This window comes from Thrips palmi, unplaced genomic scaffold (assembly GCF_012932325.1).
Source record: "Thrips palmi isolate BJ-2018 unplaced genomic scaffold, TpBJ-2018v1 HiC_scaffold_3, whole genome shotgun sequence".
Taxonomy (NCBI): Eukaryota; Metazoa; Arthropoda; class Insecta; order Thysanoptera; family Thripidae; genus Thrips; species Thrips palmi.
This window is the reverse complement of record NW_023144630.1, coordinates 6,453,089-6,466,767: the sequence shown is the minus strand read 5'-3', so window position 1 is coordinate 6,466,767 and position 13,679 is coordinate 6,453,089. Positions and strand designations below refer to the sequence as shown.

Here is a 13,679-nt window from a genome sequence, read left to right as displayed (position 1 = left end):
AGAAGCGGCGCGCGTCCGCGGGCGAGATGGGCGGCAGCAGGGGGAAGTAGTTGGGCTTGGGCAGCGCGCGGCTGCCGCCCGTGATCCGGCAGAACGGCATCCTGGTGGCGTCTTGGCGCCGCTTGGCCCGCTACACTGCTACGCTACGGGGCGACGCGTCGCGGCCTCGCATCGTCCGCGGGCCACGGCCGGCAGTGCGGACGCTGCGGACGCGGCGGACGCGGCGCAGTGCGGCACTCGGAAGGGCTGGCGGCACTAGCACGGCGGCACGGCACTGGCGGGGCGGCCTCCGTCGGCTCGGGTTGCGCGGACCCTCTCCCTCTCCCTCGTCGGTTGCGCGTCGCGTCTCGTCTCGAACTGACCGCGCAGCGCCGCCAGCCACGCCAGGACCGCGGGGCCGCCCCGCCCCGCCCCGCCCCGATCCTCCGCACCCCTTCCCCCTCCCCCGGTATTAATACTGGGCTGCGTCCAGGACGCGCTCCCCGCCGCGCCCAACGCGCTGCCTCTCCGTCGCACCCACCGGACTGAAATAGCGAGTCGGACAGAGACGCAAATAGACCGACTGTTTTCGCCCTGCGGCTTCGCGGCTTCGCGCGCCTTGCAGTGGGCCTGTCACCCTGCCGGCGGCCACGGTGGCCAGCCCCGCGAGTGCGACAAGGAGGCCCATCCGTCAGGCATCCAAACGGCGAGGCACGGCCAGGCACGGCGAGGCCTCGCGGTGGAGAACAAGGGCGAGACAGAGGCAGAGAAAAAAGAGCACTCTAAAAGTCGTATAGTCTCTATATTGTGGTGAAAATTCTCTACATTATGCACTCTAAAGGTTGGATAATGAAGACTATGGTGAAAATGTTGGTGACGATGTTACAAAGTCAGCTGCACCACCATAATTATAGAGAATTTTCACTATAATATAGAGAATTTTCACCATAATGAAGAGAATTTTCACCAAAATATAGAAAACTTTCACCATAAAGAAAATTTTTACCATAATATAGAGAATTTTCACCATAAAGAAGAGAATTTTCACCTTAATGAAGAGAATTTTCACCATAATGTAGAGAATTTTCACCGCATAATATAGAGAATTTTCACCATAACGTAGAGAACCTTCTCTACACAACTTTTAGAGTGCGCTCAAACAGGTGCCTATGTCTCCGCGGAGTAATGCCCGCAAGTCGCGATCAATACGCGGCCGCCGTGTTTCATTAATACCCGTTGCTGGCACGGCCTGGCACGGCCGGCAGGCGAACCTAATGACGTGTAAATCAACGCACTGTCGACGATTAATTAAGACAAGTTGGCAAAAGTTCTGCGAGCGAGTCCGTTTTTGAAAAACGAACCGCGCTTCCATCCATTGTGCGCGCGGCCAAAGCGTTAGTGTGTCACTAGGGTTAAATGGCGTGTCTTTCGAACACTGCGCTGCAGCGAGAGAGACAGAGACAGACAGACAGACAGACAGACAGACAGACAGACAGAGACAGAATTCGTGGTCTTTGAAAGTGGAAGTGGGTGAGCAGATTGAAAAAGAGTAAATCAAGAGTGAAACCGAAAAAAAAATGGTCCTACCGCGCCGTTGGTAGTGTTGTTGTTGTTTCCTGTGATGCGAGTGTAAGGTGCCGGGGTGACAGGCACGTCGACATTCTCCTGGAAAACAAAATGCGTTTCTACATGGTCTACAGGTCTAATCGTTCTACGGCAACAAACAGCACAGTGTAGCGAGCGGCACAAGCTTCAAACAGGCGACACTCCGAAAACATCTCAGAAAGAAAACTCAGGACCCGCATTTTCAGTTCAGCGGCTACAGCAGGTAACAACGTCCAGAGAGCGCCGCGCCGAGGCAGCAGAGACTTCGTCGAGACATTTCGCGCCAAATCACTCTGAATCAATCCCAATCCCCTTCGCGGCGGTCCCGACGACCCCGCACTGTAAACACGGCACTGGACACGCGCCCAGAATACGACCCACTTCAAACATCCGCGTTGCACTTGACGTCCCAAACACGACCTTATTTCCCCCCTCCCTCCTCCCTCCCCCCCCTCCCTCCTCCTCTCTCTCTCTCTCTCTCTCTCTCAATCTCTCTCTCTCATCTCTCTCTCTCCTCTCTCTCCTCTCTCTCTCTCTCTCTCTCTCTCTCTCTCTCTCTCTCTCTCTCTCCACACACACACACCTACACACCTACACACCTACACACCGTTACAGAGCAACGGCACTCTAATCTATCCAATGTGCTTCATAACGAGGCGCAGGGTTCCGACTTTCGAAGTTGCGGTTTTTATACATCTGACGTGCTTAACTAATTTCCTGACAGGGGCGCTCAAAGGGGCGTGAAGCTTCGGATCCGCTAAACGCTCTGCCGCCGCTGGGCGTGGCCCGGCAGCCCCGCCTGGCGAATTCCCGAAACAAATAGCGAGCAATTTAACTTGCGCGGCTAGGAATGCCCGCCGGCCGGCCGAGCGATTCCGAAGAGGCGCTCCGTCGCTCCGTCTCCCTCGCACCCCTGCGGGACGCCCCGTGAGTGCGAGAGAGACGGCCGAGGGCGGCTTGGGGCACTGCCAGCCTCTTTGCGATCGTCAGCCGCCTCCATGAGCCATGAGCCATGGACGCCAGGCGTCTGCCGGCCTCGCGGGACATCAAGCCAAATCTGAGCACGGCGGACCACAGTGGGCCAGAAGACCGGTGGAGGCGGCCAAAACTCTAGACGCGTTTTGAGCTCCAGAGTCGCTTAACAGGCCCCGGACCGAACGTGTGACCCCACCAATGGATTGCTCGCTCGGAGAGCAATCCATTGGTGGGGTCACACGTTCGGTTCGAGTCCCATTCAGCGACTCTGGAGCTCAAAAAGCGTCGAGAGTTTTGGCCGCCTCCACCGGTCTTCTGGCCCACTGTGGGGTGGCCCCTCTACGTGCGAGAGAGCACGAACATGCATGAAGGGGCCCAATGGCGGGGGTGGAGCCAAGGGCAGGCGCGGGACCTCGGGGAACAACCATTTTCATAACCACTTTGCACACACACATACACACACAGCTGACAAACTGCAGGCCACAGTGGCAGGCAATCGTCCGTTAAGCTCCGTTAACGCGGACAATCAGTGTCACCGCGGCCTGCACTTGCAACGCCACTGCCAGGAAGTAACAAACAAAACGCCGCCTAAGTACCCTGGCCGCGCGCCACCGCGGCCCGAACCGCGAAAAGGACCTTTTACAGTGCGGGGTGCCTGGGCCAAGACCGGCGCAGGCAGCCAGAACTCGAGGCGCGTTTTGAGCTCCAGACTCGCTAAACAGGACTCGAACCGAACGTGTGACCCCACCAATGGATTCCTCGTTCGGAGAGCAATCCATTGGTGGGGTCACACGTTCGGTTCGAGTCCTGGTTAGCGACTCTGGAGCTCAAAACGCGTCCGGGATTTTGACCGCCTCCACCGGTCTTCTGGCCCACTGTGGGGTCGGGGAGGCGATCACGGCTGCGCTGTCGCCGAGGCTGTCGCCGAGGCTGTGGCCGGGCCCGCGGCCAGGTCGGCCAGGAACCGTTCGACGGCGGCGCGCTCGGGGCGCTCAAGGCCGCCAGCGACGCCGGCGTGACAGGAGAGGTAGCGCAGCAGGGTGCGCGCCGCGGCCGCCGCCTCGGCGCGGGTTGGCGACCCTGGAGACCCTGAGGGAGACCCTGACCCGGACGGCTCCCGCTGGCCGCCCCCGCCGCCAGGCCCGCCAACCCCGCCCTGAAAACAAGGCACGGCGCGCTGTAGTCAACACTGTTTCTATGTTTTCGTTGTTGACGGCTGTGCGCGAGGCCCGCGATGCACAGTGGGCCAGAAGACCGGCGGAGGCGGCCAAAATTCCGGACGCGTTTTGAGCTCCAGAGTCGCTAAATGGGACTCGAACCGAACGTGTGACCCCACCAATGGATTGCTCTCCGAACGAGGAATCCATTGGTGGGGTCACACGTGCGGTTCGAGTCCTGTTTAGCGACTCTGGAGCTCAAAACGCGTCTAGAGTTTTGGCCGCCTCCGCCGGTCTTCTGGCCCACTGTGCGATGATCCACCTGCGCGGCCGCTCGCCGTGCCAGCGCCGCTAAAGCGGCCCATAAAGCTGAGGGATGGCCGCAGTTTGGCGGCAAAAGCAAGACGCAGTTGCCGAACTGGGCGGCGTGCGCCGCGCGGCTAGCCCAGGTACACTGTCATCATCACCAGGGTGACGTCACCACGGAGGTGATGACGTCATCTCCGGCTAATCCTGGGGCAGACCACATTTTTTGTGGCCATGTTTACGAGCTCCGCACCGCTCGGCCTGCGCTGCTGCGGAGAGCGCCTGCGAACTGCGAGGTAGGCCGCCCGCCGCACAGCCGCGCTCGACGGGCCGGCCTGGAGCATTGCCACTGCCATTAAAGGCTAGACCACATGATCGTATACGGTACGACTCGGTCCTGGATCTTCCAGGACCGTCCTGGTTTCTCTCATGCTAAATGCATAGGAAAACCAGGACGGTCCTGGATCTTCCTGGAAGATCCAGGACCGAGTCGCACCATATATGGCATGGCGGTTCCCTGCACAGAGCGTTTTGCTCTTCTTCGGCATCCGGACTCGAACCACCGTCCCTCGGGCTCGGCGTCGAGCACGCTACCCTCCGACCTACGCCGCGTGGCTGTCAGCGAGTCGCGGCAGCGCGGGACGTCTTGCCAGCACGACGGAGGGCCATCATACGGCTCGGCTAAATGACAATAATATCCCACAACTAACTCGCCACACTCTTGGCACGCGCCGCCCGCAGCACCGCGGCTCTGTCTGCTCTGTCTGTCTGTCTGTCTGTCTGTCTGTCTGTCTGTCAGTCTGTCTGTCTGCCTGTCTGTCAGTCTGTCGTCTGTCTGTCTGTCTGTCTGTCTGTCTGTCTGTCTGTCCGTCTGTCTGCAGCGCAACACAGTGAGGAAGACACTGGTCAGCCGTTCTGTCCGGCGACCCAGTGACTCGCTGCGACACTGTATCGAGTACTGGCTAAGTATAGTGTAGTCCCCGTTGTGCCGGACGCGTGTGCCCCACCATCTATCTGCCCGACCATTCTCCCGTCCATCGCGGCAGCGCTCTGTCTCTCTCGCACTCGTGGGGCGTTCGCGGCAGTGCGAGAGAGACAGAGCGACTGCTCTGCATCAGCATGCCGCCGTCGTCGCCTCGTCGGGCTGCGTCTCGTAAATCCATCACCGAAGAGCCGCATCGTCCCTCTGTCTCTGTCGCACCCCCGGCACGGTCCGTGAGTCAGACAGAGACGGAGAGACAAGGCGCTGCTGGTGGCGCACCGGCACGTCGAAGTCGCTCACAACGTCCAGCGACGCACAGTGGGCCAGAAGACCGGTGGAGGCGGCCTAAACCCCAGACGCGGTTTGAACTCCAGAGTCGCCGAACAGGACTCGAACCGAATGTGTGACCCCACCAATGGATTCCTCGTTCGGAGAGCAATCCATTGGTGGGGTCACACGCTAGGCTCGAGTCCCATTTAGCGACTCTGGAGCTCCAAACGCGTCTAGAGTTTTGGCCGCCTCCACCGGTCTTCTGGCACACTGTGCCACGCTGTGCCACGCTGTGCACCACGGCCAGTGCGTCCTGAAGCACATCGGCTACCACCGGGTGCTGCCCCAATGTGGCCAAGGGAGGCTTGCCAGACCACGCCCCGCCCCGCCCATCCTGCCTTGCACCACTCGACCCCCCTTCACCCCGCGTGACTCACCAGACGAGCCCACAATGGACCAGCAGACTGATTCTGAGAGTCCTCTCCATCGCCCCGTCTCTCTCGCACTTGTTAGGCAACGCCCCATAAGTGCGAGAGAGACAGAGCGACGGAGGCGACTCTCGGAATCAGTCCGCTGAGGCAGGTCGTTGGCTGATTAATCGCATCGGAAGTCGTCACTCAACGAGTCCTTTCTCCACTTCGGTAAGGGAGAGTTTCCGACAGACACACCAAGCCCCCTTCGTTTTCTTCTAACAGTCCGCGGGTTTCAAACCGAACGCGTGACCCCACCAATGGATTGCTCTCCGAACGAGGAATCCATTGGTGGAGTCACACGTTCGGTTCGAGGCCTGTTCAGCGACTCTGGAGCTCAAAACGCGTCTAGAGTTTCGGCCGCCTGCACCGGTCTTCTGGCCCACTGTGCGTGGCCACGCTAGTCCGCGCCAGTCGCTACAAGTGGTAAGTACAAGCATCCGAACATGTCCGAGCGAGCACGCGAACACGCCAGCACCAGCTAGACTTGGCAGGCGGAGTGCTCCTGTCACTCAGACGGCAAGGCGACATCTCAATCCAAACAAGAAAACGAGAGCCAAGCAGAAAAGCGAAGAAAAAAGGAAAACACACCGACTCACCTCCATGACTTCGACGCCGCCCCATGCCTGCGACTGCTCTACGATGGTGGTGGTGGAGGTGGTGGTGGTCTTGGCCTCCTTGGCGGGGTTGCGGGGCCCGGCCGCCAGCACCCTGTTCAGCTCAGCGGAGAACGCCGCTGCAACATGCCACGCGCAAAAACCTTAACAATAACCAAAACGAGAAACTTCGAGGGGGTATGCACTCGCGTAATAGTCGGTTCACTCTATCTGTAATAGCACGCGTAATAATACGCGTAATAGTCGCGTATTAGTCGCGTAATAGCCGAAATTGTCAAAATTTTATCAATTTTGGTGTGTTTTAGGCCGTTTTTAGCTAAATTCCGATTAATTTGTGGCGTAATAGAGCGTAATAGCGTAATAGTCGGTACACAGGTTCAGAGAGCGCATACCCCCTCGAGAAACTTAAAAACAAAAACACTTCGGCTATTGTAAGTTTTTTTTTCTTTGAACAGCTCTGCGCCCTGAAAAAAGGAGGTTGATTTGTGAGCAGTCTGTTCGAGTCCCGTTTAGCGACTCTAGAGCTCAAAACGCGTCTAGAGTTTTGGCCGCCTCCACCGGTCTTCTGGCCCACTGTGCGTAGGCGGTGGAGTATCGAGAGTATCGAATGGCCGACGGCCGCGCGGCGTGTTGGCAGGTGGGGCGGCGGGCCACAGGCCTTGACCAACGAGCGCACGCGTTCGCGGCACGCCTAAAGGCCGTTCAACAGCCGCCACACTGGCAAAGTTCAAAGCCACCGTTCTAGAAACGCTAAGGACCCGCCGCCTTACGTCTGCAGAGGTCAGAACGTTCGCGGTGTCAACGTTGCACGCACCTACTTTCACAGTCCTCCTTCTTTCCACCAGCTCAGTTTATTGCGAGACCGGAGGAGGCGGCCGAAACACCGGACGCGTTCTGAGCTCCTGAGTCGCTAAATGGGACTCGAACCGAACGTGTGACTCCACCAATGGATTGCTCTCCGAACGAGAAATCCATTGGTGGGGTCACACGCTCAGTTCGATTCCCATTAAGCGACTCTAGAGCTCAAAACGCGTCAATAGTTTTAACCTCCTCCATCGGTTTTCTGGCCCTCTGTGACGCGGAGCCAGCCCTGGCTCAGCCTGGCTAGACCCAGGTGCCTCCACTGCTAATGGCGGCTGAAGGCTGAAGGGAGGCCCATTGCTGCGAGCCCTCTGCCCTTTCTCGTCCCTATTCTGGGCACAAGGTTCCGACAGCCGAACGATCCCTGTCTCTCTCGCACCCCTACGGGGCGCCCCGTGAGTGCGACAGAGACGTCGGTGGACAGGGGTTGGCTGCCGCGGCGCGTAGTGCGTTGGTGTCACTGGGTGGTATGCGCTTCGGCACGCGCTGGCACGTCACGGACGACACTGCCAGAAAAACCACTGGCCCAGACCGCCACCCCACAGTGGGCCAGAAGACCGGAGGCGGCCAAAACGCTGGACGCGTTTTGAGCTCCAGAGTCGCTAAATGGGGCACGAACCGAACGTGTGACCCCACGAATGGATTGCTCCCCGAACGAGGAATCCATTGGTGGGGTCACACGTTCGGTTCGAGTCCCATTCAGAGACTCTGGAGCTCAAAAAGCGTCTGTTGGTGCAGCCTTTCACCGTAAGACATTTACAGTGCAGAGAGCACCGCTCCGTGGAGGAAGAACGATCAGCCAACTTGCACCGGATGCAAAGGACACCCAAAGTCGCCACAAATCTACTTGTTCTTTGTTTGTTACCTGTTTTTCGTTTCGATGACATTTTTCCGCTGCTCCTCTACCAACCGTCGATGGAGAGCATTTCCCTGGACCGCAACCTGCAACAAGTGTGGGTGAGGGAGGAATTAGTTTATTAATGTATTGGGCATTCTGTCCCTCTCACACCCTTACAAGACGCCTCACGGTGGACTAGAATAGAAGACCGGTGCAGGTGGTCAAAATCCCGGACGCGTTTTGAGCTCCAGAGTCACTAAATGGGACTCGAGCCGAACGTGTGACGCCACCAATAGATTGCTCGCCGAACGAGGAGTCCATTGGTGGGGTCACACGTTCCGTTCGAGTTCCATTAAGCGAAACTGGAGCTCAAAACGCGTCTTGAGTTTTCGCCGCCTCCACCGGTCTTCTGGCCCACTGTGGGACGGCCCGTCACAAGCCAGCCTCGCAGCGCCACTTGAAAAGCCATTGAGTGGCCATTGGACGGCCCGGCGCCTGCCCGTGCCAAACCAGCCGAACCGCGGGGCTTCCCGCAAGGCTTTGCCGCAGGGCTGGTCGACCAGCCGACGCAAAAATAACAGGGGAGCCCGAGGAAAAATGAAAGACCACCCCTCCTTAGATGACTTGGAAACACTCGAGTAGCTTTTACAGTGCGGTCTGCATTTTCCTTCCCAGCCAGCCATTGTGTTGCCGGCTGCAGCGTGGCCGGCCCGTCGGCCCGCGGCCCTGAGCAAGGGCAAGCTCACAGCCTTCACTGTTATTCCTGGGTGTTCAATAACTAAGCGCCTTAAGGCGTTTGCCTCAAAAACCTAGACGCCTTGATGCGCTTAGTTACTCAACGCCTAAGGCGTTTAGTTACTCAACGCCTAAGGCGTTGAATTACAAGACACCTTTGCTTGGCCTGTACCCACCACAACAGCAGTGGGAGTACTAATGCAATACAAGCTGCCTCTTTCCATTGCCTCAAGGCGTCTAACTACTATACGCCTTCCAAGGCGTTTAACTGCTAGACACCTTGGAGGTGTGCAGAGGCTGAACAGCTTGACTGTCTTTGAATACAGCCATGCCATCCCTTGTTTGAACCAAGGTGTTTAGCAGCTACGCACCTTTGAAGGTGTCTTACCATTAAACGCCTTGCAAGGCGCGCAGCAGTTAAACACCTTGACACAATGGGCCAGGGCAGCCTGCACTGCTAATGTATGCATGGAGATTTGACCATATTTTTCCATTTGTTTTAATAATCTACACATACCTGTCAAAAATTAGTTTATGATGCTGAGTTGTCAATATCCAATTAAGGATGGAGACGGGTGTTGTCAATACGTGTGACCAAACCGCAGAATGTTTTTGTCAATGAATAGCAGTCGTCACTTTCTATTGTCCTAAAATTAACTTGAGTCTTATTGTTGGTTGCAAAGTAAATTAACACAAAGGCAGCAATATAAATTTGGCCTTGAAGGAAAGAAGCACAAATATAAGTCCTTTTCTCCATTGTGAAGAATCCACAATGGACCAGGCGCTGGTGAGGTTGGGCTGCCCCAGTAGATGGAGACATTTTCAGAGTTTAGAGGCGTGTCAACATATGTGACGCAATGTCACATCCCCTTCGTTCGATTCGATTCATGATTTCACTGCCACGAGGCGCTCAAATTCGTGTGCAACAGTCTAAAAACGAAATAAACCGAGCCAAGAAGCACACACGAACTCGCACGTAAACATTTGCGACGCAACAAACAAAATGCTGCCAACCTATGAAATGAAAAGAACGTCTGGTTTTTTTTTTCGTTCTTGTCTTTTCATTTCATAGGTTGGCAGCATTTTGTTTGTTGCGTCGCAAATGTTTACGTGCGAGTTCGTGTGTGCTTCTTGGCTCGGTTTATTTCGTTTTTAGACTGTTGCACACGAATTTGAGCGCTTCGTGGCAGTGAAATCATGAATCGAATCGAACGAAGGGGATGTGACAGCGCGTCACATATGTTGACACGCCTCTAAACTCTGAAAATGTCTCCATCTACTGGGGCAGCCCAACCTCACCAGCGCCTGGTCCATTGTGGATTCTTCACAATGGAGAAAAGGACTTATATTTGTGCTTCTTTCCTTCAAGGCCAAATTTATATTGCCGCCTTTGTGTTAATTTACTTTGCAACCAACAATAAGACTCAAGTTAATTTTAGGACAATAGTAAGTGATGACTGCTATTCGTTGACAAAAACATTCTGCGGTTTGGTCACACGTATTGACAACAGCCGTCTCCATCCTTAATTGGATATTGACAACTCAGCATCATAAACTAATTTTTGACAGGTATGTGTAGATTATTAAAACAAATGGAAAAATATGGACAAATCTCCATGCATACATTAGCAGTGCAGGCTGCCCTGGCCCATTGTGTCAAGGTGTTTAACTGCTGCGCGCCTTGCAAGGCGTTTAATGGTAAGATACCTTCAAAGGTGCGTAGCTGCTAAACACCTTGGTTCAAACAAGGGATGGCATGGCTGTATTCAAAGACAGTCAAGCTGTTCAGCCTCTGCACACCTCCAAGGTGTCTAGCAGTTAAACGCCTTGGAAGGCGTATAGTAGTTAGACGCCTTGATGCAATGGAAAGAGGCAGCTTGTATTGCATTAGTACTCCCACTGCTGTTGTGGTGGGTACAGGCCAAGCAAAGGTGTCTTGTAATTCAACGCCTTAGGCGTTGAGTAACTAAACGCCTTAGGCGTTGAGTAACTAAGCGCATCAAGGCGTCTAGGTTTTTGAGGCAAACGCCTTAAGGCGCTTAGTTATTGAACACCCAGGAATAACAGTGTTGTCTGTTTTGCGGGGCTGCCAATCTGTCGAGAATGCCGCCGTGTGCCGCCGGGATGACGCAAGGCCAAGGCCAGCCGGGCAGAGACTCGTGCCTAGGCCCCTCAGGCCTCGCACCTGGAGTAGACATGCAGCACACAGTGGGCCAGAAGACCGGTGGGGGCGGCCAAAATCCCGGACGCGTTTTGAGCTCCAGAGTCGCTGAATGGGACTCGAACCGAACGTGTGACCCCACCAATGGATTGCTCTCCAGGCGAGGAAATCCATTGGTGGTGTCACACGTTCGGTTCGAGTCCCATTTAGCGACTCTGGAGCTCAAAGCGCGTCTGGCGTTTCGGCCGCCTCCACCGGTCTTCCGGCCCACTGTGCGGCCGACCCACGCAACAAAAAGGTAACATTTCCGTTTGCAAAAAGGTTTCCCTCCTCCACACGTGCAAGCGTGGAAACCTCCGGCCGCATGATCGGGACCTTGGTCAATGGACGCCGCCACCGTTCGGCGAGGACGTCCGAGCCGAGGACGCCGCCCAGCGACCGTCTCTGTCGCTTTCGTGCGCACAGTGGGCCGGAAGACCGGTGGAGGCGGCCGAAACTCTAAACGCGTTTCGAGCTCCAGAGTCGCTAAATAGAACTCGAACCGAACGTGTGACCCCACCAATGGATTCCTCGTTCGAAGAGCAATCCATTGGTGGGGTCACACGTTCGTTTCGAGTCCCATTCAGCGTCTCTGGAGCTCAAAACGCGTCCGGGGTTTTGGCCGCCTCCACCGGTCTTCTGGCCCACCGTGGTGCGGCCTTCCCTGGGGGTGCGAGAGAGACCGACACACTGCTGAAGCGCGGAGGCATGGCCCAGGGGTGCGGGACCCAGCGTGAGTCAGCCTCGAGGGGTGTCAGCTGCCTGTCAAACAAAAATGTTTTCCTCCCAACGGGACGCAAAAAACGAACAGGAAAATACCGCCAAGGTGCGCCGCTTGGCAGCGCCACCGCTCCACTGCTGACCGATGCCCAGAGTCGTCGCTCTGTCTCTCTCGCACCCACACGGCGCGCCCCGCGAGTGCGACAGAGACAGAGCGACCAAAGCGACTCTCGGTTTCGGTCTGCTGGCGTGCGAATCGGAGGCCAAACCCGACTCGGTGTGGTGAATCATGGCGAAGGGTTTGTTTGGACGGGTTGCTTAATCCGGGCGTGGCTGGCCGCAAAGTCACAGCCGATTCATCGATCAACAATATCAACAAAAACAAAAACAACAACAGAAGCAGCAGCAAAAGCTGGGCCACGAGCCTGGCAGCTTCTGCAGTGCCGTGGCAGCGGCATCGAGAGGTGCTGCCAATACGCAGGCCGCGGCCGGTCGAGTGGCTTTCGGTGCAGAAGGGCACAGTGGGTCAGAAGACCGGTGGCGGCGGCCCAAACTCGAGACGCGTTTTGATCTCCCAAGTCGCTAGACAGAACTCGAACCGGACGTGTGACCCCACCAATGGATAGCTCTCCGAACGAGGAATCCATTGGTGGGGTCACACGCTCGGTTCGAGTCATGGTTAGCGACTCTGGAGCTCCAAACGCGTCCGGGATTTCGACCGCCTCCACCGGTCCTCTGGCCCACTGTGCAGCGCCGCCATGCCACTTTTTTTCAAACACGCCGCTTCTTTTTCGAAACGAGAAATAAAAAATGGCGCGTAAAGCGTGTTGACGTCAATGTCGGCCAGACGTGTCGAGGCGCAGGGCGGGCAGGGCGCAGGGGAGGACGGCATCTGCTATTCCTGAGCCGACTCGCCTCGTCTCACCTGCACACTCATTCCGAGAGTCGTATCCGTCGCTCTGTCTCTCTCGCACTCGTGGGGCGTCCCGTAAGGGTGCGAGAGAGACAGAGCGACGAAGACGACTCTCGGAATCGGTCTACGGCACTCGCCACCAATGGATTGCTCTCCGAACGAGGAATCCATTGGTGGGGTCACACGTCCGGTTCGAGTCCTGTTTAGTGACTCTGGAGCTCAAAACGCGCCTAGAGTTATGGCCGCCTCCACCGGTCTTCTGGCCCACCGAGCGGTGCCACCACGCCATCTGGCGGCGGGCAGCGCAACCACGAACGGCAGGACGGGGTAGCGACGCGGCCCCGCGGTCGAGGGGCTGACCGACCGGGGACCGTGTCGAGCACCGCGGACTGAAGACCAGCCCACAGTGGGCCAGAAGACCGGTCGAGGCGCACAAAACTCAGAACGCGTTTTGAGCTTCAGGGTCGCTAAATCGGACTCGAACCGAACGTGTGACCCCACCAATGGATTGCTCTCCGAACGAGGAATCCATTGGTGGGGTCACACGTTCGGTTCGAGTCCTGTTCAGCGACTCTGGAGCTCAAAACGCGTCGAGAGTTTCAGCCGCCCCCACCAGTCTTCTGGCCCACTGTGCAGCGGCTCCGCGGGGCGCGAGCAGCGGCAGCGCTCTGCGGCGCTCCGCAGCGCCGGCCGAGTAGGCAACCCTTCGCACCGCGACGCCGCCACTGCTGCCTGCCGCCCGGGCTGCTGCCTGCCGCGGACTCGACGCGGCGGGGCGCGACGGCGTGGTTCAGCAGACTGAATCAGAGAGTCGCACTGGTCTCTGTCTCTGTCGTACCCGTGCGCGACTTGCGGGACGGCCCGTGAGAGCGAGAGAGACGGCACAACTCTCGGGATGAGTCTTCTGGTACCGCTGAGGCCCAGGGCCGCCTTGACTGCCTTGACCCCGCGACGACGAGCCGGCCGCACGCTCTACAGTCTAGACCACCCTCCCTCGGCGTCCTTGGCAGCGCGTGGGACCGCACGGCCCCCGCAGCCGCACCTACAGGGG

The 13,679-nt window shown here is 57.2% G+C and overlaps 1 protein-coding gene across 1 annotated transcript in view; it reads right to left on the bottom strand.

Annotated features, from left to right (window-relative positions):
* Positions 1 to 13,679, bottom strand: part of LOC117648547 (obscurin-like) — an 89,478-nt gene that overhangs the window by 68,775 nt on the left and 7,024 nt on the right. The window contains exons 2-4 of the mRNA XM_034391064.1: positions 8,088 to 8,164; positions 6,344 to 6,480; positions 1,567 to 1,644 (exon numbers count right to left, since the gene is read on the bottom strand). Of these exons, the coding sequence (XP_034246955.1) occupies positions 1,567 to 1,644; positions 6,344 to 6,480; positions 8,088 to 8,109 (237 nt within the window). The 5' untranslated portion in view covers positions 8,110 to 8,164. The remainder of the gene's footprint in view (positions 1 to 1,566; positions 1,645 to 6,343; positions 6,481 to 8,087; positions 8,165 to 13,679) is intronic.